The sequence below is a fragment of the Macaca thibetana genome, chromosome 12 (genome assembly GCF_024542745.1).
Source record: "Macaca thibetana thibetana isolate TM-01 chromosome 12, ASM2454274v1, whole genome shotgun sequence".
In the NCBI taxonomy this organism is placed as follows: Eukaryota; Metazoa; Chordata; class Mammalia; order Primates; family Cercopithecidae; genus Macaca; species Macaca thibetana.
In genome coordinates this window covers 102,451,312-102,477,938 of record NC_065589.1, presented here as the reverse complement: position 1 = coordinate 102,477,938, position 26,627 = coordinate 102,451,312, and the positions used below count along the sequence as shown (strand labels likewise).

General features: G+C 35.2%; 1 protein-coding gene across 3 annotated transcripts in view; it reads right to left on the bottom strand.

Moving 5' to 3' along the window:
- Window positions 1-26,627, bottom strand: part of LRP1B (LDL receptor related protein 1B) — a 1,933,102-nt gene that overhangs the window by 299,056 nt on the left and 1,607,419 nt on the right. For all 3 annotated transcript variants that reach the window (XM_050752792.1, XM_050752793.1, XM_050752794.1), the window contains exons 44-49: window positions 22,128-22,320; window positions 21,332-21,457; window positions 17,429-17,557; window positions 14,870-14,989; window positions 6,732-6,845; window positions 6,338-6,487 (exon numbers count right to left, since the gene is read on the bottom strand). In XM_050752792.1, coding sequence (XP_050608749.1) covers window positions 6,338-6,487; window positions 6,732-6,845; window positions 14,870-14,989; window positions 17,429-17,557; window positions 21,332-21,457; window positions 22,128-22,320 — 832 coding nt within the window. The remainder of the gene's footprint in view (window positions 1-6,337; window positions 6,488-6,731; window positions 6,846-14,869; window positions 14,990-17,428; window positions 17,558-21,331; window positions 21,458-22,127; window positions 22,321-26,627) is intronic.

Genomic DNA, 26,627 nt, shown 5'->3' with positions numbered 1-26,627 from the left:
CATGACTAAAACACCAAAAGCAATGGCAACAAAAGCCAAAATTGACAAATGGGATCTAATTAAACTAAAGAGCTTCTGCACAGCAAAAGAAACTACCATCAGAGTGAACAGGCAACCTACAGAATGGGAGAAAACTTTTGCAATCTACCTATCTGACACAGGTCTAATATCCAGAATCTACAAAGAACTCAAACAAATTTACAAGAAAAAAATCAAACAACCCCATCAAAAAGTGGGCAAAGGATATGAATGGACACTTTTCAAAAGAAGACATGTCGACAGCCAACAGACACAGGAAAAAATGCTCATCATCACTGGCCATCAGAGAAATGCAAATCAAAACCACAATGAGATACATACCATCTCAACTAGTTAGAATGGCAATCATTAAAAAGTCAGGAAACAGGTGCGGGAGAGGATGTGGAAAAATAGGAACACTTTCACACTGTTGGTAGGAGTGTAAACTAGTTCAACCATTGTGGAAGACAGTGTGGCAATTCCTCAAGGTTCTAGAATTAGAAATACAATTTGACCCAGTGATCCTATTACTGGGTATATACCCAAAGGATTATAAATCATGCTGCTATAAAGACACATGCACACATATATTTATTGCAGCACTATTCACAATAGCAAAAATTTGGAATCAACCCAAATGTCCATCAATGATAGACTGGATTAAGAAAATGTGGCACATATACACCATGGAATACTATGCAGCCATAGAAAAGGATGAATTCACGTCCTTTGTAGGGACATGGATAAAGCTGGAAACCATCATCCTGAGCAAACTATTGCAAGGACAGAAAACCAAACACCACATGTTCTCACTCATAGGTGGGAACTGAACAATGGGAACACTTGGACACAGGGTGGGGAACATCACACACTGGGGTCTGTCATGGAGTTGGGGGGTGGGTGAGGTATAGCATTAGGAGAAATGCCTAATGTAGATGGCGAGCTGATGGGTGCAGCACACCAAAATGACACATGTATGCATATGTAACAAACCTGCACATTGTGCACATGTACCCTAGAACTTAAAGTACAATTTTTTAAAAAAGGAAAAAAAAAGGAAGAATCTTGGTGCCAGTTTCATGAGTCTAAAGTAATAATAAGTGTCTATATTTCTTATAAATATTTTATATAATTAACTTTTTTTAATGTGAAAGACCTGCAGTGAGCTACAGTCAAATGCTCTAGAATTTAGAATATGGATAGCAAGAATACTCAACAAAACCCAAGAGAAGTTTGAAATCTAACACAAAGAAAACAGAAAAAAAAAATTAGGATTTGAAAGACAACTAGAGGTATTAAGAAAGAACTAAACAGAACTTTCGGAATTAAAAAAAAATCACTACAGAAGTTCCAAATACAATTGAAAGCCTTAACAATAGACTAGATCAAGCAGAAGAAAGAATTCCAAAGCTGGGAGACTGGTCCTTCAAATTAATTTTTTTTTCAAAAATAAAGAAAAATGGATTTTAGAAAATTAACAAAGCTTTTGAGAAATATAGGATCATGAAAAGTGATAAAATCTATGACCTATTGAGATTCATGAGAGAGAAGAGAAAGTATGCAACATAGAAAACATATTTGATGGTATAATTCATGAAAATATCCCCAATCTTGCTAGAGAAATCAACAGACAGATTCCAGATAGTCAGAGATCTCCTGCAAGATACTGAACAAGACAATCATCCCCAAGGCACAGCACATGGTCATTGGGCTGTCCAAAATCAACACAAAAGAAGTTCGAAGGCAGCTATGAAAATGGGCCATATCACCTATAAAGTGAAACCTAGCAGACTAACAACTGACTTCTCAGAAGAAACCTTAATACCCAGAAAAGATTGGGGGCCTATGTTTAGCATTCTTAAGGAAAAGAAATGCCAGTTAAGAATTTTATATTCCACCAAACTAACCTCCATAAATAAAGGAGAAATAAAGTCTTTCCCAGACAAGCAATTGTTAAAGGACTAGATCACCACCAGATCAGTACTAGAAGAGAGCCTTAAGGGGGTTCTTTGAATGGAAATGAAAGAATGATACTACCATAAAAGAACACATAAGCACATAGCCCATGAACCCTATAAAGCAACTACACAAATGACACTAAAAATCACCTAGCTAACAACACTACAATGAGAACAAAATCTCACATGTCAATATTAACCTTGAATGCAAATGGCCTTAGAAGAGATAAGAGTTGTAAAGAGGATAAAAAAGTAAAATCTATCCTTCTGCCATCTTCAAGAGACCTATCTGACATGTAATGACACCCATAGGCTCAAAGAAAAGGGTGAAGAAAGATCTATCATGCAAATGGAAAACCAAAAAGAGCAGTATTTGCTATTCTTATATCATATAAAACAGAGTCTAAAACGACAGTAGAAAAAAATAAAGAAGAGCATCTAGATTCATAAAACTAGTACTTCTAGACCTACAAAACAGCTTGATAGCCATACAATAATAGTAGTGGAATTCAATACACCAGTGACATCATTAGGTCAATGGGGTAGAAAACTAACAAGCAAATTCTGACTGTAATTCAACACTTGACCAATTGGACCTAATAGACATCCACAGAACACTCCAGATGACCGTAGCATATACGTTCTTCTCATCTGTACACAAAACATACTCTAAAGTTAACCATATGTGTGATCAAAAAACAAGTCTCATTAATTTTTAAAAAAATACAAAATTCTCAGGCCTCAGTGAAATAAAAATAGAAAAAATAGAAATAAATAACCAGAGGAATACTCAAAACCATACAACATAGAAATTAAAACTTGCTCTGAATGAATTTTGGGTAAACAATGAAATTAAAGCAGATAATAAATGATTATTTGAAATAAATGAAAGCAAAGACACAATATACCAAAACCTCTGAGATGTGGCAAAAGCAGTATTAAAAGGAAGGTTTATAGTACTAAATATCTACATCGAAAAAATAGAAAGAGCTCAAATAACAATCTGACTGCACCTAAAGGAACCAAAGAAAGCAAAAACTAATCCCAAAGTCAACAGAAGAGAAAAACTAAAATCAGAGCAGAACAAATTAAAATGAGACTCCAAAAAACTACACAAGGATCAATGAAATGAAATGCTGGTTCTTTTGAAGGATAGACAAAGTTGATTGACCGCTTGCTAGATTAACACAAAAAAGAGAGAAGATTAAAATAATCACAATCAGAAATGACAAAGGCAACATAACAACTGATCCCACAAAATATCATTAGAAACTATTGTGAACACCTGTATGCATACATACTATAAAATCTAGAGAAAATGAATAAATTTCTGGAAAGGCACGATCTCCCAAAATTGAGTAAGGAAGACATTGAAAACATGAATAGATTAATTAGTTTTAAAACTGAATCAATAATTTTAAAATGTACAAATAAAAAAAACCCCTGGAACAGACACATTCACAGCCAAGTTCTACCAGGTATACAAAGAAGAGCTGATACCAATCCTGCTGAAACTGTTCCAAATAATTAAGGAGGTGAGATTTCTCCTAACTCATTCTATGAAATCAGGATCATCCTAATAACAAAATCTGACAAAGACCCAACAACCACCATAGGAAATCTACAGATCAATATCCCTAATGAACATAGGAACAAAACCCTTTTAACAAACTACTAGCAAACCAAATCCAGTGGCACATCAAAAATCGAATTCACAATGGGCAAGTAGGCTTTATTCCTGGGATTCCAGGTTGGCGCAACATACGCAAATCAATAAGTATGATTCACTACATAAACAGAATTAGGAACAAAACCCACATGATCATCTCAATAAACACAGAAAAAACATTCAATAAAATCCAATATCCCTTTCATGATAACAATGCTCGACAAACTAGTCATGGAAAGAACAATAAGAGCCATCTGTGACAAACCAAAAGCCAACCTCAAACTGAAGGTGCAAAAGCTGGAATCATTCTATCTGAGAACGGGAACAAGACAGGGATGCTCACTCTCACCACTGCTTTTCAACATAGTGTAGGAAATCTTAGCCAGAGTAATCAGGCTAGAGAAAGAAATAAAAGGCATGCAAATAGAAAAATAGGAAATCAAACTATTTCTCTTCACTGACACCATAAATGTACACCTAAACACTCTGCAAAAAAGGCCTCTAGATCTCATAATCAAGTTTAGTGAAGATGCAAAATCAATGTATAAAAATCAGTAGCATTACTATACAACAATAAAGTTCAAGCTGAGGGCTAAATGAAAAAACACAATCCCACCTACCATGTGCAAAAGAACAAAATTGGACTCTTATCTCTTATCATATACAAAAAGTAAGTCAAAGAAGTTTGAAGACTTAAATGTATGGTCTCAAGCTATAAAAATACTAGAAGAAATCCTAGGAAATGCTTTTCTGGACACAGTCCTAGGAAAAGAATTTATGACTAAGTCCTCAAAAGCAATTGCAACAAAAACAAAAATTGACAAGTGGGATTTCATTAAACTGAAGAGCTTCTCCACAACACCAAAAATACTATCAACAGAGTAAACAGGTACCGTGGGAGAAAATATTTTCCAACTATATATCTGGCAAAGAACAAATATCCAGAATCTATAAGGAATTTAAATAAATCAATAAGAAATAAAAAACACAAATAACCCCATTAAAAAGGGGTCGAGTATAGAAACAGACACTTTTCAAAAGAAGACATAAAAGTGTCCAACAAACACATAAAAAAAGTGCTCAACATCACTAATCATGAGAGAAATGCAAATCAAAACGACGAGATACCATCTCATAGTAGTCAGAATGCCTTTTGTTTAAAAAGTCAAAAAATAAGATGTTGGTAAGGTTGTGGAGAAAAAGAAACACACACTGTTGATAGGAATGTAAATTAGTTCAACCCCTGTGAAAAGTAGTTTGGAGATTTCCCAAAAACTAAAAGTAGAACTATGATTTAACCCAATCTCATCACATACTCAAAGGAAAATAAAGATACATGCATTCATATGTTTATTGAAACACTACTCACAATAGCAAATATATTAAATCAGTGTAGATGTTCATCACTAGTGGACTTGATAAAGAATATATGGTACACATACACCATGGAATACTATACAGTCATAAAAAATTGAAATCATGTCTTTTGCAGTAACATGAATGCAGCTCGAGAGCATTATCCTAAGTAAATCAATACAAAAACAGAAAACCAAATACCACATGTTCCCAGTTATAAGTGGGAGACAAACATTGAGTACACAACAAAGTAAAGATGGAACAATAGATACTGGGGACTCCAAAAGGGGAGAGGGAGGAAGGAGGCAAAGGGCTGAAAAATTTTCTATTGGGTACCATGTTCACTAAATGGGTGACAGGATCCATACAAGCCCAAACCTCAGCATCATGCAATATACCCAAGTAATAAGCCTGCACATGTCCACTCTGACTGTAAAATAAAAATTTAAACAATTATATTTTATACATGATAAAAGAACCATCACAAATTTAGAAATAATAAATGTATCATCTACTAAAATATCAGATTTCCATAGTAGATTGTGTGTGCATAAACTTTTGTGCAAAATACTTATGAATATCATTTCTTAAAATAGCTTAAAAATTACTACATATCAACTAAACATGAAAAACATGGGTGTAGCAGCAGAGTGGAGACAGGCAAACAAGTATGAGACAAAATGTAATAATGTCCTACATAGAATCTCTACTTCCAGTTGTACATAGTTCTTTTTATAATTTTTTTTTTCATGTCCTCAAATAGAAAGAAACAGTCAAGAACTTTGCTGGAAAGCATTCTTCTAAGAATGTAGATGACAGTTTTCAGGGCATATATGTGTAAAGATTGGTAACAGTCAGATATAAATGAACCTGTCTTAACTTGATTCAACAATGATTATAACTATTACTCAAATTACTACACCAAAGGATTTTGTAAACTGCATTACAACATTGCTGTACAATAACACTGAGTAAAGCCAGTCATAAGAAACATTGTTTCTCTTCTTTTATGAAGTTATTTCTAGGTATGTAATAATTCTGTTGAAGAATTATAAATTACAGATTTGAAAGACTTAATCACCAATTCTGAAAGGATTAATAAACTAAACATTAAAAATTGATCCAAATTTAGGACAGTTTCTTATCATTTTTTAACTCACTTAAAAAGATCAAGTGGTATGTTTAGCACAGGTTAATTACATTTTAGTCTGTGTCATTTAAATTTTAATGTCAATAATTGATATTAAGAATGAAAATTAACAAATTTACTCTACACAACTAGGTAGCCTCAAAATCTCCAAGGCAAAGCCCATGTTTTTCTAAAATCTAGTATTACCTGGGCACTTTAATTCATCTGAATAGTCTCCACAGTCATTAGACCCATCGCATATCCAGGTTGGCAGAACACACAGTGAAGTAGAATTACATCTTATGAACCCTGTGGTTTTCACTCCAAGTTTATAGAAATGTGTGCAGTCTGTGTTATCTAGAAGAAGGTAAACAAAAAAATGAAAAAGTACCTCATTTGCAAAGATTATGAGCCTTCTATGTAGGTCACAGAGATGAGAAAAGTTAACTTCATTTGAGGAAATAGATATGTAATTATCCTACACAACAGGGGTTAATTACATACCAATTTTGGACAAAGTTCAGTAAAATCTTGCACAGTGTTCAATGCAATGCCAAAAGTGCCCAAGCATAAACAGATGAAAGGTAGCGGAATATCTTACTGCAGTTCTTTTCATCTGAAGCATCTGCACAGTCTATGTTCTGGTTGCATCGTGCTGATCTTGGAATACAAGTCCCATCTGCACAGCGGAACTCAACTGTGGCACAGGTTGAAACTAGAGAAACAGGTACATAAACAAATGGAGAGATGGGACAGAATGACTCCTTGCTTTTACTTTTTGAACAATTCAATTATTTTGTATAATTTTGTTTGGTTTTGCTTTTGTAACTCTGAGAAGCCAAACCTGACCCCTGAACCCCACCTTCAAGCGTGGGTTAGATGCCTCTTATGTGTCTTCCCCTAGCACACAATTCTTCTCTCTGTTGTGGTATTTAGCATATTGCATTGAGGCTGCCTGTTTAAGTCCCTGCAGTCTCACTAACTAAACATAAGCTCCATGAGAGTAGGGACTATGCTGTGTTCCTATCACATTGTTGTGGTAATATTACCCTAGCACTGAGCCAAAAAAAAAAAAGAATGCTGGAGATTCTCTCTCTTTCCACCTTCAATATTCCAAGGTTATGAGAGTAGACAAATGCCTGACTAAATACCTACTGGGAAATCCCAACCTGGTTGCCAAGAAGGGAAGCATTTCTTGCCATAATAGAGTGAGATAGAGATAGAAACAGGAACAAAGAGATTGGCAGGGGGAACCACTGAGCACTGGCTTTGTTTCTCAGAGGGAAGAGTTTACCACTATTAGAAAGTCATCCATGCTATCACATACTCTGTTACATGACCATTCATCATTAATATTTAATATAAGAAATAGGATGCCTCATGCCCAGGAACATATAAATGTGTCATTCCTTATTGTTGTTGTTATAAAAGTCATCCAATTCTCTGCTCTACTTAAATGAAAATTAGATTCAATACGCTATTGTCATTATATACATTTTGTATAAAGTATCTTATTTTTAATCATATAGTCCTTTCTATGTTGCTTACCCATTCATAATCATATAATGGTTTCCAGTAAAATGCTGTAAATGGGTACATTACATGCTATGTATGTTAAATTAACTTAGGTGATATTTTTATTCCAAATTCAAATTTTTACAAGTTGATTACCTCGAAGGATAACCTGAAGGGCCCTTTGATTATGCCACTTTTACTAGTGTTGATATTTTAAAGTGCCTATTTAATTATAAATAGAAATTATATCAATCATAAATGGTTAAAATGCTATTTTAAAATATGCAGATTTTACTCAAGGATGTGTATGTCATTTGTATTTCATAATGTACGGTTCTTATTATATTGAATTGTATCTCAAAATTGCATACTTATCTGTTTAAATGATGATTAGAATAAATGTTTTATTTACAATTTGCAATTATAATTGCTTCACTTTTTTATTAAAAATGATATCACAACATGTGAAACAGATAATACTCTTACAAGTAGAGATAAATGCATTGTTCCAAAACAGAACAAATTATTTTCTTTTATGTCCATAAGAGCAAAACCTCCCTTATATTCTTTTGTGTTACATTTCATATTCTATTTTTTCAATAGAAATAGTAAATGCAATATGTAATGTAGAATATAATCATGTCAATCATTTACATTTTGTTTTTGGCTTCACCATCTACTAGTAGTTTCTTATTAACTTTGTTCTAAAAGATAGCTTATAATCTCTTTTTAAAAGACATATCGCATTTCTCTGCTTAATAACATTTTAGGTAGTTATAGTATTCCTAAGTAAGCCTATAATAGTTCATCTCATAATGCACTAGAGTTTCTATCTACTTGAAGTTAGAGTTTTGGATGCCAGGAAGATGCTAATGGGGACACTTGCCACTCATTTCATGGTCACCATCTGCCTCCAATCTCCTATAGAGAATCCTCTGTCTGAGTGAGAAGTAGTGGCAGAGACAACGAAGAGGCAAATGTAGGGAATGGCATTTCAGACAGTCAAGAAAACTGGAAATTCAGGGGTATTTCACAGTAATAGGGTTTCAAAAACCAGTACTGGAAGTTCTGAGGTAACAGAGAAAGTAAAGGATAACTTGGGAGAACAGTGGAAGGACACGTGGGACAAATGGAACACAGTCCTAGATTGAGTTCTGGAAACAAGAAAGAAATAGAGGACCTCAAACTACATGAAAAGAAACTTTAACTTTGAAGTTCAGAAGAGGGGTTAGAAAGTAGTAATTTTTTAAAAAAAACTATATTAAAAAGCATAAGGAAATAGATAAAGGAGGAAGTTCACAGTATAGAACAAAGAATAGAAGACTTGCAGGATGTATTAATTTTTTCCTCCTATTTTCCAAAATAACAATAGGGCTAATGAATCCTCGGGAGAGGGGCAAGGATGGGCTATCAGAGTGTGTAAAATGTGCAAGTAAGAACAGACTGTCCCTTTGTACCTGATCCTGTCTCCACATGTTGCATTATTTGGTATAGGGTTGAGAACCACCAGAGAGTTAGACAGGGTGATGAAAGTTGTTTCAGAATTTTGTAAGCAATATGAGCAAGGTGATTGTGGGGATTAATATCTCCTGCATTAACGGGCAAGGAAGGAGGATCCTGTGAGGAAGAAAAAATCTGCAGAAATAGTAGGAACTTCTTTAGATAAGTAAACACATCTCGTGCCAAAACCTCTCTCTCTCTGTTGCCTCAACTATATTTCTTCTTCACTTTGTTTTAGTCAGTTAAGTATTGGAATTTGTTTCATCCATATGGTGATTTTTGAGGAAGAAAGATACTGAAATCTCTAATTTGTCAAGTGAATATGAAAGTTTTCTGGCAACATTTCCTCAGGCTAAGAGTCCTGATAAGGAGAGAAAATAAAATAATATGACCCAAATAAAGATAAGCCGAGGGAGAGATACTACACTTTTCCCTCCAGGTAGTCCAAAAGAAAAAGTAAGCCTATGAAACATGAGTGAAAACACCCTACAGCCACAGCAGGAATAGCAATGAGGCACTACAAAGGAAGATCTGTCAGGGACTGTGGATCAAAAGTAGCAGCAAGAGAGAAAGTAAAACCACTCTCTCTAAAATACTTTCTTAATTTTACTATTTCTTCCACTTTCTTTTTAGCATGTCAGCTAAAATATTTAATGAGATTTGAAAGATTTAAAAATCAATAGCTTTTCTGCGGTTCTTAGGATGTTTCTTATAAATAACTTAAGTCAATTCTCTCTTCCAACATCCCTTACCCAACCTGTAGCAAAGGGAAACTGAAAAGGGGGGCGGGGCGGGGAAGCATTAAGTTTGCTCTCCTATCTCCCTTTCATTTACTTTCAAACAACATCTTTTATTTAATTATTTAATTCACCCCTTAGGTTCTAAGGGTGCACAAATCCAGAAGGAATGCCAGTTTCTTCTCCAGCTATGTTTATCCTTTTCCTTTAGCTTGTTGTTTATGGAATTTTTCAAAGGTTTACTATAAACTTAGGAAAAAACAAATGCTAGTTTCCCCTCCTTTAAGGAGCATCAGAACTGCTGGCTCAGTCTACCTAAAACTCCTTCCGTGGCCCTAAGGAATTTCACGTACTTCCCAAAGGGAGCAGTTTGTACTCATCTCAACAGGGAAGAAAGCATATCGTGCACTCTCCCTGAATGTATTCACTCACCCTGCCACGCAACCAGAAGAGGAGCACAAAATGACACACTTACGAACAATGCCTCATCTCCGCACCTGCAGATGGCCTGATGTCTAAAGCTCTCAGTCATGAAAGGGCCTCTAGAAAGGGGCAGTAAATTTAAAAAATGATGAAGATTTGGCATGGTTTTTTCCCCCCAAAAGAGAAGAAGCCAAAAGCAATTCATTGCAACACCCTTTCTACTCTGTAAATAGACTCTCTGCTCTTGCGAAATTTTAAAAAAGTAACAATTACTACTGACATCTACATTCAGCAAACTATAGTAGTACTTCAGATAATTTACAGATGGCTCCACGATAGCCTCTTACCACAGTCTATCAAAATCTCCCTGTACATCCCGACTTCTAATTATATCACTTTATCTTTTATATTTTATTTTGATTAAAAAGTGATAGGTGATTTGCATGTCTGCATATATGTGCAAAACAGCACTGCATCTCTACATTGCACTGACAATAGAAAGAGAGAAGCGGCAACTGGAAGAAAGGGCTTGGAAAGACACCTCTTTTCCATTTTCCCTGAACCCCTTATCTATGCCTTTTCCTTTATCATCTTTTATGTACTATAAGGGAGATATTTGGTGGAAACACATTTGCATAATATAAGTCTTTATCAGACAGCCTGGCTTATGGTATATGGACCCAGGGAAGTTTTCCTTCTATAGCTTGAAAGGTACTCTACAATGACACTATGTTAATAAACTTAAAATGAGAGAAAAGTCAAAACTAAAAGATTCAATTAAGAGTAATCTTTCATCCAAATAGCTACCAATTGTTTATCCTAAAGGAGCTAGTCCATTGAATTAAATTCACTAGTTTCTATTAAGTAATAAAGTATATACTTGTGTTTCCATGAGCAAGTTTAGTTTCAAATGTCCTGCATTCAGCGTGACCAGCTTTAAGGCATAAGTTTTGCTTGTTTATTTTTAAGATATCCAACTGTTATAATTTTACCATAAAAGAAAGGTTAAAAGAGAAGCTTCATTCACGAAGGCACTGTTCTGTGCCCAAGAGTATGACTAAGATAGTTACAACACAAAAATCAAGAGTTTAGACTGAAAAAGAGGAAATATGTATTTGAGTTATTTTATTGTTATTCAGCAGCTGGTATTGATATCATTAGGTAGAATAAAATCTATTTATATTTTAGAAGACTTACTGCTTCAACCAGCCACATAAGAATATAATAAACACCTACCATATATGAGGTATTATATTTCATAAACCCAAACACACTGACTAATTTACTTACCACTTTTGAAAATACACTTTCATTTCTGGAGAAAACCCATAGTAACGTATCATCTTCCCACAGTTTATTTTGATGAATCTTGCCTTAAAATCTATTTTCTGTATTTATTGCTCAGTTCTGGTACATTCTTTCTTGATTGCTTTACCTTTAACCTGGGTTAATGCCTATATTATATTTTCCTTTCCTACTTACAAATAATTGACAGAACATATCTATTTCTAGGTCTTCTAATTTCTTTTCCACCTTTCTTCCAAATGCTAATTTATTTCCCTCCTCCTACTTCCAGTGTCTGACTATATTTTACCTTTTTAAATCTTGTTAAATCCTTTTTCAATTAAGTTAATAGGTAACTTAATTGGCAAATGCCATTAGCTCTTTCTAAGCTACAGTGTCAACCTTAGATGATAATCTATGCAAGTGTTTCCACAAAGTCACACTGTCTAAGATGGCAGAGTAACTTCCTATGTTCCATACAGCTACAAAACAATTTGCACACATTCTGCCCCCTTCCTCAACTCTGCATAGCCCTGTCATCACAACTGTACTTCATACCTTTCCTTTACCATCAATCTTTTCTAAAAACAGTTTATATTCACTGTCTTTATTCCTTACCACCCATTTTCTGCCTTCACACTATGTGCTCTTGCTTTCCTCTACTATTCCACTGAAATGACACCCATAAATGTAATCAAGTGAGTATCTACTATTTGCCAAATATGATGGATACCTCAAGTTCATACCTGCCCTCTTGTCCTTTCTGTAGCACTTGAAAATGCTGAATGACCCTCCTTTCTTGAGATAATAATTTCTTAAGCACATCCTTCTATTAGTCCTGCAGGCTACTTCACCTTTCCGTATATAATTTCTTATTCCAATAAGTAATTTTGATGCACTCTACTCATGCAATCATTACTCCACACTTCCTCTGAGTTTTTCTCCTTAATGTGCCCCAAATCAATATTTCTGATAAACATCTATTACCTGAGTTCCAAATCTCTACCTATCTACATGCCTGTGAAATAGCTTCATTTACATGTCTTCAAGTGTTCCAACCTCAAAATGCAAACTGTCATTATTGTCTTATCCCCATTCCTACACAAACAAATCGTATTATTACAGGTTTCATTAACACAATCCTATTCTTTTCTTTCCTTTTTGAAATGTAAATTTGATTGTATTTGGCCTGCTTTAAACCTTCAGTGACTCTCTAGTGACTACAAGATAAAGTTTGAGTCACTTCTCATGGCACAAAATGCACCTTCATGCCCTGGCCCCTTCCTCTACCTTCTCTTTTGTTTGTTTGTTTGTTTTTGTTTTTTGGGGGGTGGGGGGATGGAGTCTCGCTCTATCACCAGGCTGGAGTGCAGTGGCGCAATCTCAGCTCACTGCAACCTCCACCTCCTGGGTTCAAGCGATTCTCCTGCGTCAGCCTCCCGAGTAGCTGGGACTACTGGCGACTGCCACCACGCCTAGCTAATTTTTGTATTTTTATTAGAGATGGGGTTTCACCATGTTGACTAGGATGGTCTCGATCTCTTGACCTAATGATCTGCCCACCCTGGCCTCCCAAAGTGCTAGGATTACAGACATGAGCCACTGTGCCTGGCCCTTTCTGTTTTTACCACTTTCTTATATGTAATCTGTCTGTGACTATATCAAATTACTTTCAGTTTCAATACTAGTCCTTCTACTTGGTATTCTCTTTTGTTTCCTTCATTCTACCTTATTTTTAGTTTAAGACTCAGCTTAAATTCAGTATAGCCTATGAAACCTTTGAGGATACTTCAAAGCCAAAAACCAAAAAAAGACATATGGGTGTTCTTATGTGTGCAATCACAGATATATATATCTTCATCTGTTTACATGGCTGTCTTACAGTTAGAATTTGATATTCTCGAGTGCAGGCATGTATCTCATGAATTTTGTGTCTCGAATCTTAATGCATTGCAGTCAATAAAATGTGTTCATTGAATGGAAAGGCTTTAAAGTGATAATGCTTTGGAAATATCTGTGGGGTCCAGATTTAAGAAGGCTTTCAATGTCAGACTAAAACTTATCATGTATTCTGCAAACATTGACATTCCATTAAAGGTTTCTTTATCAGTGCAATACACACACACACACACACACACACACACACACGCACACACACACGCCAGTGCTAATACAGCATTCACTATTGCCAAATACTGTTCTAAACTTATTTATTTATTTATTTATTTATTTATTTATTTTTATCTATTTATTTTTTTTGTGGCGGAGTCTCGCTCTGTCGCCCAGGCTGGAGTGCAGTGGCGCGATCTCGGCTCCCTGCAAGCTCCGCCTCCCGGGTTTACGCCATTCTCCTGCCTCAGCCTCCCGAGTAGCTGGGACGACAGGCGCCGCCACCACGCCCGGCTAATTTTTTGTATTTTTAGTAGAGACGGGGTTTCACCAAGTTAGCCAGGATGGTCTCGATCTCCTGACCTCGTGATCCGCCCGTCTCGGCCTCCCAAAGTGCTGGGATTACAGGCTTGAGCCACCGAGCCCGGCCCTAAACTTATTTAATATTGTTATTCTTATTTCATTATTTTTCCTACCTTGCTGTTTGGGAAACTGAGACACAGAATAGTTAAGTGCAATATCCGAATTTAGACAATAAGTGTTGAGGCAGCAGTTTGAACTCAGGTAATTTGGCTTCATCATCTATCCCAATAGCCACTTTGGGAAAATGTTAAACAGTATTAGCATGACTGATGACATCGGGATGAAATGGAAAAAGTATAAGCAGGGAAACCAGGTAAAGGGATACTCTGTTAACCCAGGCTTAAATTGGATTGAAATGGAAGCTATTTCAAAGAACTGGAAGATGTGTTGATGATTGGATATGTGAGAAGGAGAAATTCAGGAGAACACCAAAGTTTCCTGTACAGTGGTTAGGAAAATGTGATCGTGAGTAAATCAGAGAACTAAGTGATAAAGGGGAACATTTTTGGAGCAGAAAATTCAATATTACACATTCTGGTAGAAATGTCCAAATCCAGGAAGGTGGAACTGAAGAGGTGAGAAATTATAAGTGTTTTAAAGTGAGGAAACGAATAGAAAACAGAAATAGAGAACATAGTCAGAATTTTCAAGTAACTTTAGCAACTTCATTCCAACAGCATTTACCAAAATGTGATCCATAGATGTTACTAGGTGTTATATACCATAGAGCTCTCAGAAATGAATGTTGGAAAAGTTCAGGAAACACTTAGCACACCCATACTCCGAGACTGATGGAACAAGTATTTACCTTTACAATCTAATTCATCAGAGTTGTCTCCGCAGTCATTTTCTCCATCACATAACTTGCCATGAGGAATGCAGCGGCGATTATAGCAAGGTTTGAAGCCTCTTCGACAGCTTCTGTTTTCTTATAAATAAAAGTAGAAACTCATAACCAGAGATCATATAGAAATATTTGTACAAAATGAAAATCACAGATAATATTTCATTCATAATGACTGGATTATGGATCTATAAAACAAGTGCTGTGCCGTACAAAAGCTGTGGATTAGAAAGTTTCTGTATTGTCAAAGAGTAGTTCATTCAGCAAGGGCCCTTTCCGACTTAGTGTTTTAACTTTAGTCATTCATGCCTGGAGATCTTTTCAAGTTATACCCATGTTATTGTTTCTGGCAATTCTGTCAAGTAGCACAGAAATAAACATATATCACGTATTCAATTCTGAAGCAATAAATATGTACCTCAAACATAACAAAAACATTCCAACATCCATTTCCTATATCCTTTGCATCTATCTGCAAGGATTTTATAACAAGGAGAAAAAGCAACAAAACATGTATTCCTGAATCAGTGTCTCACGGAGTCATCTAAATATCAATAAATTGTTCTTAAAAATTATCTTAAAATATCTACAGAATTCCCTGAGAAAGAATGACCTTCTGAGTTCTATTTACCATTATGAAAGTTTCTTGACATTCTCTGATTTGGGGCAGAAGCTACTACTTACAATAATTATAGCCGCCATGTATTAAACGTCAGCTTTGCCCCAGGCTCTGTACTGAGTATATGTAGATAAATACTTGCTGGTTTAATACTCTCAACTACTCATAAGAGCTAGCTATTTCATAGCAGAAAACTAAAACACAGAGAAGTGAGTTATGTTACTTACCCTAGTCACACTAGGGTTTGTACACTAGGCTAGTTACACTAGCAGGTTTAGGAACAAAGATCTAACTTCAGGTGTGAGTCCAAAGCCCATACTCTATACCTGGCATTGGCAAACTATTATCCATAGGCCAGATCTAGCCTGTGAGACTGTTTTCATATCGCTATTGGACTAACAATAGTTTTAACATTTTTAAAGGATGATAAATAATAAACAACAGAGGATATATGACAGAAAGCATATATGACCCACAAAACCTAACATATTTACCAGCTGAACCTTTACAGAAAATGCTTGCCAACTCCTGCTCTACATGAGTATCATCTGACTTCCACAAAGATAAAAATAACATGAAATATAATCTCAAGTCAACTTATAGTAAATGCAAACCTGTGAGTTTATTACTTTTATATGCTTTAATATTTTTATATCTTATAGAATATAGCCATTCATTAAAGCGAATATGCTATTTGAGATAAATTATTTAAGATATTGGTTGCATATCAATTATGGACAAATTACATTAGACTCTCAGTTTAAATGATGGTGTGTTATCATGTAATGTAAAAGAGTGAGAAGACTGTCTGTGGAACTCACAGATCCTGTCTTTCCCTTGTTCTGACTTTTCTTTAATTATTCAGGTGTAATTATTACCAGATAATGGAATAGAGGAGAAAAGTAGACATAAAATGTAGCAATTTCAGATATAGACTCCTAAATTTTGCATAGCATATGAGCCCAATGCTATTGGATTTCCAGGATTAAAAATAAATCAGGACCATTTTTTAAAAATCTGGATCAAATATACAATGATTATCAATGATTATGCAAAGGCAGATTTCCAGGAAAAATATTGTTGCAATGAAGGGAAATCTCAGCTGCTTACTAGAGCATAAAAGTTAATCTCTACTCCTAAGGGAGGTTAGAGGTTGACTGTCACTAAGTGTTACCAAAAGCAGCATAGCTGGTGGAATTCTATGTTTGATGTGGACCGTGCCTAAGGAAATGAGCCTTTGTACCAAAGGACACTAGCTCCCATGCTAATCCTAGAGACAGAAATATAACTGACAAGACTTTGATAACAACCCAACAATGTGCTATTGTCTGTTGGTGAAACTTTGCTTCAGAGTAAGCCTGTCCATATCCAAAAACCACTGATATTTCTGAGTTACATTTTAAGGAAAGTAAACCTAAAACCTACTGCTAGAGATGAATAAGTAGGGAGTTCAGAAGATTAGCTACTACTTTTAAAAATATTCATATTCTGGCTGGATGTGATGCTCAGACCTGTTATCCTAGCACTCTGTGAGGTTGAGGCGGGAGGATTGCTTGAGATCAGCAGTTTAAGACCAGTCTGGACAACACAATGAGACTCTGTCTCTTTAAATAAAATAAAATAAAATAAAATAAAATAAAATAAAATAAAATAAAATAAAAAGGTCTATTTTGTGGATATAAAACCATGAAGAAATTATTTAGTGAATATCATGGCTATCGAATAGGAGATAAAGTACCTCATTTTAACACAAGCAAAGCCACATCAATTGCCTTAGATCAACAGGTTAATGAGAAATATTAAAGAAATTATCCACATAAACCAAACAGAGATAAGCAAACCAAAAACTGTAAAAGAATCAGAAAACTTTATCTGAAATGAGCAAACCCATATTGGACACTTACCACAGTAGAGCAGTTTTTCATCTGATTTATCCTTACAGTGAGGAATGCCATCACAGGTGAGCTGGTAGTCAATGCACTCACCATTTCCACATTCAAACTCTGAATAAATGTTGCAGGAGGAATTTTTAGCTGCAAGGAAAAAAAAAAAGTCAATTCTTTTGTGCAATGACCAATATTTTTTGACACCACTACAATTATTTTTCTTAATTTTAATTATAAAGATAAACTAAAATTTATCAAAATGTAAAATTAAAGAGCCATGGTTTATGACATTTCTTTATGAAATTAAGATCTTAAAAAATAATTTTCTGGCCAGGCACAGAGGCTCACGCCTGTAATTTCAGCACTTTTGGAGGCCGAGGTGGGCGGATCACGAGGTCAGGAGATTGAGACCATCCTGGATAACATGGTGAAATCCCATCTCTACCAAAAATACAAAAAATTAGCCGGGCGTGGTGACACGTGCCTGCAGTCCCAGCTACATGGGAGGTTGAGGCAGGAGAATCGTTTGAACCTGGGAGGCCAAGGTTGCAGTGAATGGAGATCTCGCCACTGCACTCCAGCCTGGGCAACAGGGCAAGACTGTGTCTCAAAAGAGTAATAATAATAATAATTATTATTATTGTTTTTAAAAAGAGCCAGTTAAATGAGCTCTGTACATACTGAAAGTGTTTTTGTGTTTTGTTACTGGAATCTATTATGTATTTTTCAATATACTAATATTTTTCAGTGCGTACAGTACCCATTGTGAATGTTCGATGTGAATCATCTCAGTCAAATGAATAGTCCCTACTTTTCCCCACTTTCTGGTCTTCCTAACTATCTTCTGATTAAACCTCAGTAGCAAGTTATACTGTTCAGAAATATAAGAATTGTTAAAATAAGACCTTTGTCAGATCCATGTGTGGGAGGTTCCCAGGAGCAGACTCTTTCTTGCTGCCATACATGAGCAGCACCTACTCCATAAAGTGTACAGGAATCAGTGGGATGAGGGGCAGGAGGACAATGGTCAAGTGGAAAGCATGTGCACCTGATGCTATGGACTCCAAATGACTGCTGTCAGAAAGTCTCATTTCTAAGCCTCAGAATTTTTATTAGAAATTAAGAGTTTGAATTTTTAGGTGATTTGCACTAATTTGTAAGTTAAGAGTCTGAAAGTACAAAAAGATCTTTTCTACAGTTAAGTTTCATCCTTACAATGGCAGTATGTGATTACTATTTTTAAGGGTTTCTATTGAGGACAATGGACTTATTTTTAATCTTCAGTAATAGATTTACCAGCAGACTTTGGGATCCAATTTTTGGGATATACTGTCTGCTTGCATGTATGTACTCACCCTGTTGCTTGCTGAATAATTGTACATTTAAATACATTTGTATTATTTATGTTGGAGGTAAGCAGAATTCATTCATCTCTGCTAATGAAAGAATATAGCTTAATTTTATAATTTAGTATTAGTTTTTGAGCTTTATTTCAGGAATATTCAATTAAACAGCCACTAGTACTATTTGAACTTTCCAAGGTTTTATTTCTTTATTATTCCTAGAATTTAATTAATTTAGTAGAGGGTCTATTTATCTAAGGCTTTTTTTTTTTAATTATGCCAATTTTTATTTAGATTCAGCAGGTACAGGTGCACGTTTGTTACATGGGTTTACTACATGATACTGAGGTTTAAGATATGATTGATCCTGTCACCCAGGTACTGAGCATAGTACCAATAGTTAATTTTTTTGCCTTTGTCCACCCTCCTTCTCTCCTCACTCTAACAGACCCAAATGTCCATTGTTGCCATCTTAGTGCCTTTGGGGAAAAGACAAAAACTATTCAAAGATAAATAGGTTTTGTATATTATGCAAAAACAAATATTATATGAATACAATTCTTCTTCAGGTACGTTCATTTGATAAAATAATATTGAGTGCTTTCTGCTTCTTTCTGGAAACATCATGGTTCAGTTGCCCTTATTCTCCTGAACAGCAATTACTTCATCTAATTATATTTACTATATCTATTTCTTTTATGGATTACAATAAGATTAGCAATGTTGTATGCAAGGGGACTGCCTAATCTTCTTGTCAACAGTTATGACAACAAATGGTTTTCCCTCATTTGCCCTCAGTTAGGTGTTAGTACATGACCTTTCACCCCTTTAATGCTGCCATTAACATTCATGAACTGCTCTGGGTAAAATCACTTAGATGAGGACACAGATATGCTACAAACATTCTCATGTCCCTAAAGATGAATTTGACAAGGAGAAGCCAAGAGTTACTCTCTAATCTCTCCGCTGGACTACAGGATTTCAATATGAATGCACAATGGATGTCGTCTGCCTCTATAACAGATTGTGAGCTCTGAGGAATCCAATATCACTCTACAGTTCCATGTGAATACAATCGTGCTTGTTTAAAATGACAGTTTTCTTCCTGATTCATTTCCTCTCATCAATAGAGAAAAGCTTAGTAGGGACAGTTGTATTGAATGTATTATGCAGCAAGGACAGGCCTCCACTGTACAGAAATAAGCTTTGCCGTTGTGACTAAAGGCATTGCTTCACTACTAGCCTGCAGTGACCTGTGAAAGAAACATGAGTGATTCTAATGCATGTCTAACACTCCAGGCTTACAGATGGCATCAGATCCAGATCATTACAGCTGAAACCACAAAGGCAAACTGAAAGAATTTAAGCCATTGCCTGAGCAATTCAGAGAAGTGTTAAGTGACAAAGAAATATGGGAATTTGTGGTCCGAAATATGGAAATTGGCCATCTGTATTTAAAATTTTGACCAATTGCATCATTTTCTCATTTGCTTTGGCACAGTCTTAAATAAAACAACTTTTACTTTTTGTGCTAAGAGGTGCCTTTTTGGGTTGTAGTATCAACTTGCACAGTGAGAAAATATGTCTATGTTATTTTGTATATGGTGTAATAGTTTTAAAGCTAAAGAAAATTATGCCCAAGCACTTACATTGAAGAGCAGGAAAGAGATAAAATCCTTCCATTGGAAAGAGAGTAAAAAACGACTGAAGATGAAGATGAAAAATACTTATTTTTATTATGTAGACATATCCAACTCTGTTAATTTTCTGCATGAAAAGATATGCACTGAGGATATATTTAATGGGTGAGGAGAGAAAAAAATGTATCAAATTTGACACATCCTGAGAGTGATTTCACCAATTTCCAACAAGATTCTTCTCTCCCACCTCACATATATATTGTCTTAATGTTAAAAGGAAATTAACCTTTTTAAATTTTGCTTGCAAGCTTTTCATGGCAGTATTGAAACACTTGAACCTTGATTTATTTTGGAAACAGTTTTGGAAACTTAGCTGTTAATAAGTGTATATTGTAATGGTACTAATTAAAGATTGTAATGCCTTTGGGAGGTATAAACATCATGCAAGGCTGAAATGTTACACTCTTAATTAACAGTTTGGAAATGATTACAAATAAGCTGCATGAGCCATTCTCTCTCATTTACATACTGTGACGGACTGTGAGTGGTTTTACTGCAAGGCTACTGATATACTGCCTGTATACCAGTTTATTTCAGCTTCAATTACTTTTGCTATTGATTGAATTCACAAAGTCACAACTGGAAGTTTTCAGATGACCATTGTGTGCAGATACTTCTCTACCTAGCCCCAATACTTTCTAGTGCACAACCAGGAGGGTAAAAACATATGTTACCATTTTGGTTATCATTATCTAGTACATGGTGTTATAACTAAGCAGAACAGCGAACTCAGTTTTCTTTAGAGCAGAGAGATAACATGACTAAGCTTCTAATATTGGAAGAGAGTATAACTTCATGAATACACAAACACAATTTCAGTTATGTATGTGGAATTTGGAACAGATATGTCATATTACATTTCAATTCTCTTTACTTACTCACACATCTGTTGTCCTCTAGCAATATTCGGTCCCCTCTGCAGGAACAATTCACTCTCCCATTGGGAGTTAAAAGGCACAAGTCATGGCAGCCTCCATTCAATAATGCACATGGAGAAAGTTCACCTACAATAAAGAGGTTGTATTGGTAACATTTTATATCGAATTTCTATTCTATGTTAGATATATATTAATAGTAAACTATTAGACTACCTCAATCTCTCAATAATATGCCATTAAAAAGCAACATTCAGGACTTTTGAAAATCTAAGCACTCCTAAGGCTAAGTACATTACAAAAGTATGTAACACTAATCAAATTTTTCTAATCCATCTGATACCATGGCATCAAATGAACTAGTTCTGCTAGAAACCACATTGATACTGCAAACTGCAATTTTGTAAGCACTGCATTGACTAAAGAACTGTTAAGCCCAGATGCAAAGTTTATCTATCAAGTGTAATTTTCATGATTTGAAAATTCAAAGATATGAAGATTGAGAGAGAAATAAAATTTTTAGAAGAAATAATTAAAAATGAACTGCTCCTGTGATGGTAAATTATGCAATATAGAAGTTGCCTTGAATATTTCAGATAATTTCAATATTTTGAACAGCCAAATCTTGAACACTATTCCTAAGAACTATAAAAAAAACAAAATCAACCATCATAGTTATAAAAAATAATATTTTTAAAAAGAAAAAACAAATCCAACTATTACTAGGAAACATCTATACGTTTTTAGAGATCAGAGAGTATACAATGAGGAAATACATTTGCTTTCTATTATAACTTACAGCTATTGGTGTCATTGGCAACAGCTATGATTCCCATTGGCTGATGTGGAATATCGGAACGAAGAATTTTTGTATCTCCTCCTGTGTACTTGTTGGACCGCAGGATAGCTCTTCTTCCCCAGTCTGACCAGAATATATAATTGTCATAAACAGCCAAGCTGAGGAAAGTTCCTGGGCCGGACTTAACTATCACCTGAAATAAATTAAAATACTGTATTTTTATGATGAATATATAGATATTTATATATCCACACCCATTTTTGCTTCAAAAATAAAAGATTTGGTTTAGTTGGATTTAATTAACATAAATCATCAGATAAAAATAAAATTTTACTAAATGAATTATGATATGCTTTATATTTAAAATGTTTTAGTCATTGTTAGTGCTTGCAATGTGCTTACATAATATCTCAAGTATACTTTTATTTAACAATTCAATGTGTACAACAAGTATATTGTTTGGTATTATAAACAAAAATCAACAAGCCAAAAATATTAGATGAAGATTATAAACATTTATTAACCTTCAGTAAGAAATCACCGGATATACAGTAGATACTCATCAAGTTCCCAGAACTACCTATGGAATATAAAGAACCATAAGATCTAGGTTCTTTCTTCAGGAAGTTCACCACATGAGTGACTAAACTAGTACATGTCTGAGAATAAAAGTTTAGAAGTAAAGACCATACTGTCACTCAGATCAGTATGGAGCAAAGGGACTAGATTTATCTTTTCATCTAAGACAACCACACAACAGCAAAATATAGGAAACAACACTTTTGAAAACATTGCACATCAGGAAATGAAAGGCATTGATTTCTGGGTAATAGGAAATACTGGGTGCATCCCATGGCATCCACCATTTACCAGAGAGAGATTATAAGTAGCAGCACACACAGGACAGAAACAGAGCCCAGATAATTCCATGAATAAAAGTTATGGGAAGTGAAAGTTATGGGAAAGTTATGGGTTGCTATATCTCACTGGGCAGAGGGTCAAGAGTAGAGAGTTCAGCAGAGGGAACTGTGGGTATCTGAAAAGAGTCATCCTGGAGCATTCAGTCAAGTACTGATAAGTGCATGCATGTGTGCGAGCCAACTCCTCCAGGCTGGTGAAAGAACCACTGGAAAGGATGAGAGAGAAGAGTCCCCAAGTTCACATGGGTCCAGAAATCATGCCTGTTAACAACAATCAGATTCAAATATTTAATTCAAATTCTAATTCATGAGACTCCGAATACTCTTTAGGGTCTGCCTGAGCAGTGGGGAACTGTTAACCTAGACTAAATAAACTTTGTTCTAGTCTTCTCTAACAAATTGTAGAAGCCAAGCCTGAAAGGAGCAAACTGTTTCAAACTAGCTTAACTGTCAATAATTTTTTATGAGAGTATAAAAATGTATACCAGCAAACTACTATGCAAGGAAAATGTAAAAAGGAAGAAAATCCTCAAATCAATGACTTCTGCTTCCACTTTAAGAAACTAGAAGAAAAGTAACTTAAACTCAAAGTAATAAAGGGAAGAAACTAAAGAAGGGAAATTTAACAAAATAGAAAACAGAAAAACAATAGAGCAAAATCAGTAAAACTAAAAACTGGGTTTTTATGTCAATAAAATGGCTAATACATCATAAAATTAGATTTGTCCCAGGAATACAACTTGATTCAATATTAAAAAATCAATCAGCATAATTCACCATAATAGCTGACTAAAGAAGAAAACTCATATACATGTCCCAACACATGCAGAAAAACCACGATAAGATATGGCTTCTATTCTTGACAAAAAACTCAAAAACTAATAATAGAAATATAACGAGGCACAAAACAGGGGTGATCACTGTCACTACTTCTATTTAACATTATCCTGGAGTTTCTAACTAGTATAATAAGGCAAAAAAATAAAAAATAAAAAGAATCTACATGGGAAAAGATAAGTCAAACTGTCTTCATTTGCAAGTGACTAAATCCTCTACGTAAAACATTTAACAGAATCTACAACAAATACTGCTAGAATGAATAAATTAATTTAGTAAAATTGCAGGATACATGGCTGTTATTAAAAAGTAAATTGTATTTCTGTATACTAGCTATGAACAATTAGAAATTGAAATAAAAAACAGCTATTTACAATAGCCTCTACAAATATAAAATATTTAAATATAAAAACATATGTACAAGAATCTGAAAACTATAAAACATTGCTAAGAGAAATTAACAAAATCCTAAATAAAGAGATGTATAGAGAAGAAGAAGTATAACATATGTGTGCAATTTGTCATCTTTACAATCTTTAAGTGTATAATTCGGTGGTAATAAAAACATTTATATTCCTTTATTAACTTTTAAGTTCAGGGGTATATGTGCAGGTTTGTTATATAGGTAAGTTTGTATCACAGGGGTTCATTGTACAGACTGTTTCATCCCTCAGGGGTTAAGTTTAGTACCCATTCATTATTTTCATTATTTTTCCTGATCCTCTCGCTCCTCTCACCCTCTACCCTCCAATGGGTCCCAGTGTCTGTTGTTCTCCTCTATATGTCCATGTGTTCCCATCATTTAGCTCCCAATTATAAGTGAGAACATGTGGTATTTGGTTTTCTGTTTCTGCATTAGTTTGCTACAGATAATGTCCTCCAGCTCCATCCATGTTTCTATAAAGGACAAGATCTTGTTATTTTTGGTGGTTGCATGGTATTCCATGGTATAAATGCAGCACATCTTCTTTATCCAGTCTACCATTGATGGGCATTTAGGTAGATTCCATGTCTTTGCTATTGTGAGTAGGGTTGTAATTAACATACATGTGCATGTATCTTTACAATAGAATGATTTACATTCCTTTGGGTATATACCCAGTAATGGGATTGCTGGGTCCAATGGTATCTCTATTTTTAGGCTTTCGAGAAATCATCACACTGTTTTCCACAATGGTTGAAAACATTTTCCTTTTTCTCTACAACCTTGCCAGCATCTGTTATTTATTGACTTTTTAATAATAGCCATTCTGACTGGTGTGAAATGGTATCTCGTGGTTTTGATTTGCATTTCTCTAATTGCATTTCTCGATGTTGAGGTTTTTTGCATATTTTTTTGGCTGCATGTATGCCTTCTTTTGAAAAGTGTCTGTCACTTGACAACATTTCCATGAGTTTTTTTTTTTTTTTTTTTTTTTTTTGTAAATTTAAGTTTCTTAATAATGCTAGGTATTAGTCCTTTGTAAGACTCATAGTTTGCAAAAATGTTCTTCCGTGCTGTAGGTGGTCTGTTAACTCTGCCAATAGTTTCTTTGGCTGTGCAGAGCTCTTTAGTTTAATTGTATTCGATTTGTCAATTTTTGCTTTTGTTGTAATTGCTTTTGGTGCCTTGTCACAAAATCTTTGCCTGTTCCTATGTCTAGAATGGTATTGCCTACCTTGTCTTCCAGGGTTTTTATAGTTTTGAGTTTTACATTTAATTCTTTAATGCATTTTGAATTAATTTTTGTGTATGGCTTAAGAAAGCGGTTCAGTTTCAATCTTCTGCATGTGGCTAGCTAGTTATCCCAGCACCATTTATTGAATAGAGTCCTTTCCCCTTTGCTTGTTTTTGTCAGCTTTGTTGAAGATCAGACAGTTGTAGGTATATAGCCTTATTTCTGTAATCTCTAGTCTGTTGCATTGGTCTATATGCCAGTTTTTGTATGAGTACCATGCTCTTTGGTTACTGTAGCCCTGTAGTACAGTTTGAAGTCAGTTTGTGTGATTAGGATGCCTTGACTATTTGGGCATTTTTTGGTTTCGTATGAATTTTAAAACCATTTTTTTCTATCTCTGAGAAGAATTTCAATGGTAGTTTAATCAGAATAGTATTTAATCTATAAATTCCTTTGGGTGGTATGGCCATTTTTTAAATATTGATTATTCATATCCATGAGCATGGAATGCTTTTACATTTGGTTGTGTCATCTCTGATTTCATTGAGCAGTGTTTTGTAGTACTCCTTGCAGAGATCTTTCTCATCACTGGTTAGTTGTATTATTAGGTATTTTGCGTGTGTGTGTGTGTGTGTGTGTGTGTGTGTGTGTGTGTGTTGCAATTGTGAGTGGACTGCATTTCTGATTTGGCTGTTTGGTTGTTGTTAGTGTATAGGAATCCTAGTAATTTGTGTACGTTGATTTTGTATCCTGGGACTTTGCTGAAATTGTTTATCAGCTTAAGAAGCTTTTGGTTGGCCGGGCGCGGTGGCTCAAGCCTGTAATCCCAGCACTTTGGGAGGCCGAGACGGGCGGATCACGAGGTCAGGAGATCGAGACCATCCTGGCTAACACGGTGAAACCCCGTCTCTACTAAAAAATACAAAAAACTAGCCGGGCGCGGTGGCGGGCGCCTGTAGTCCCAACTACTCGGGAGGCTGAGGCAGGAGAATGGCGTGAACCCGGGAGGCGGAGCGTGCAGTGAGCTGAGATCCGGCCACTGCACTCCAGCCCGGGCGACAGAGCCAGACTCCGTCTCAAAAAAA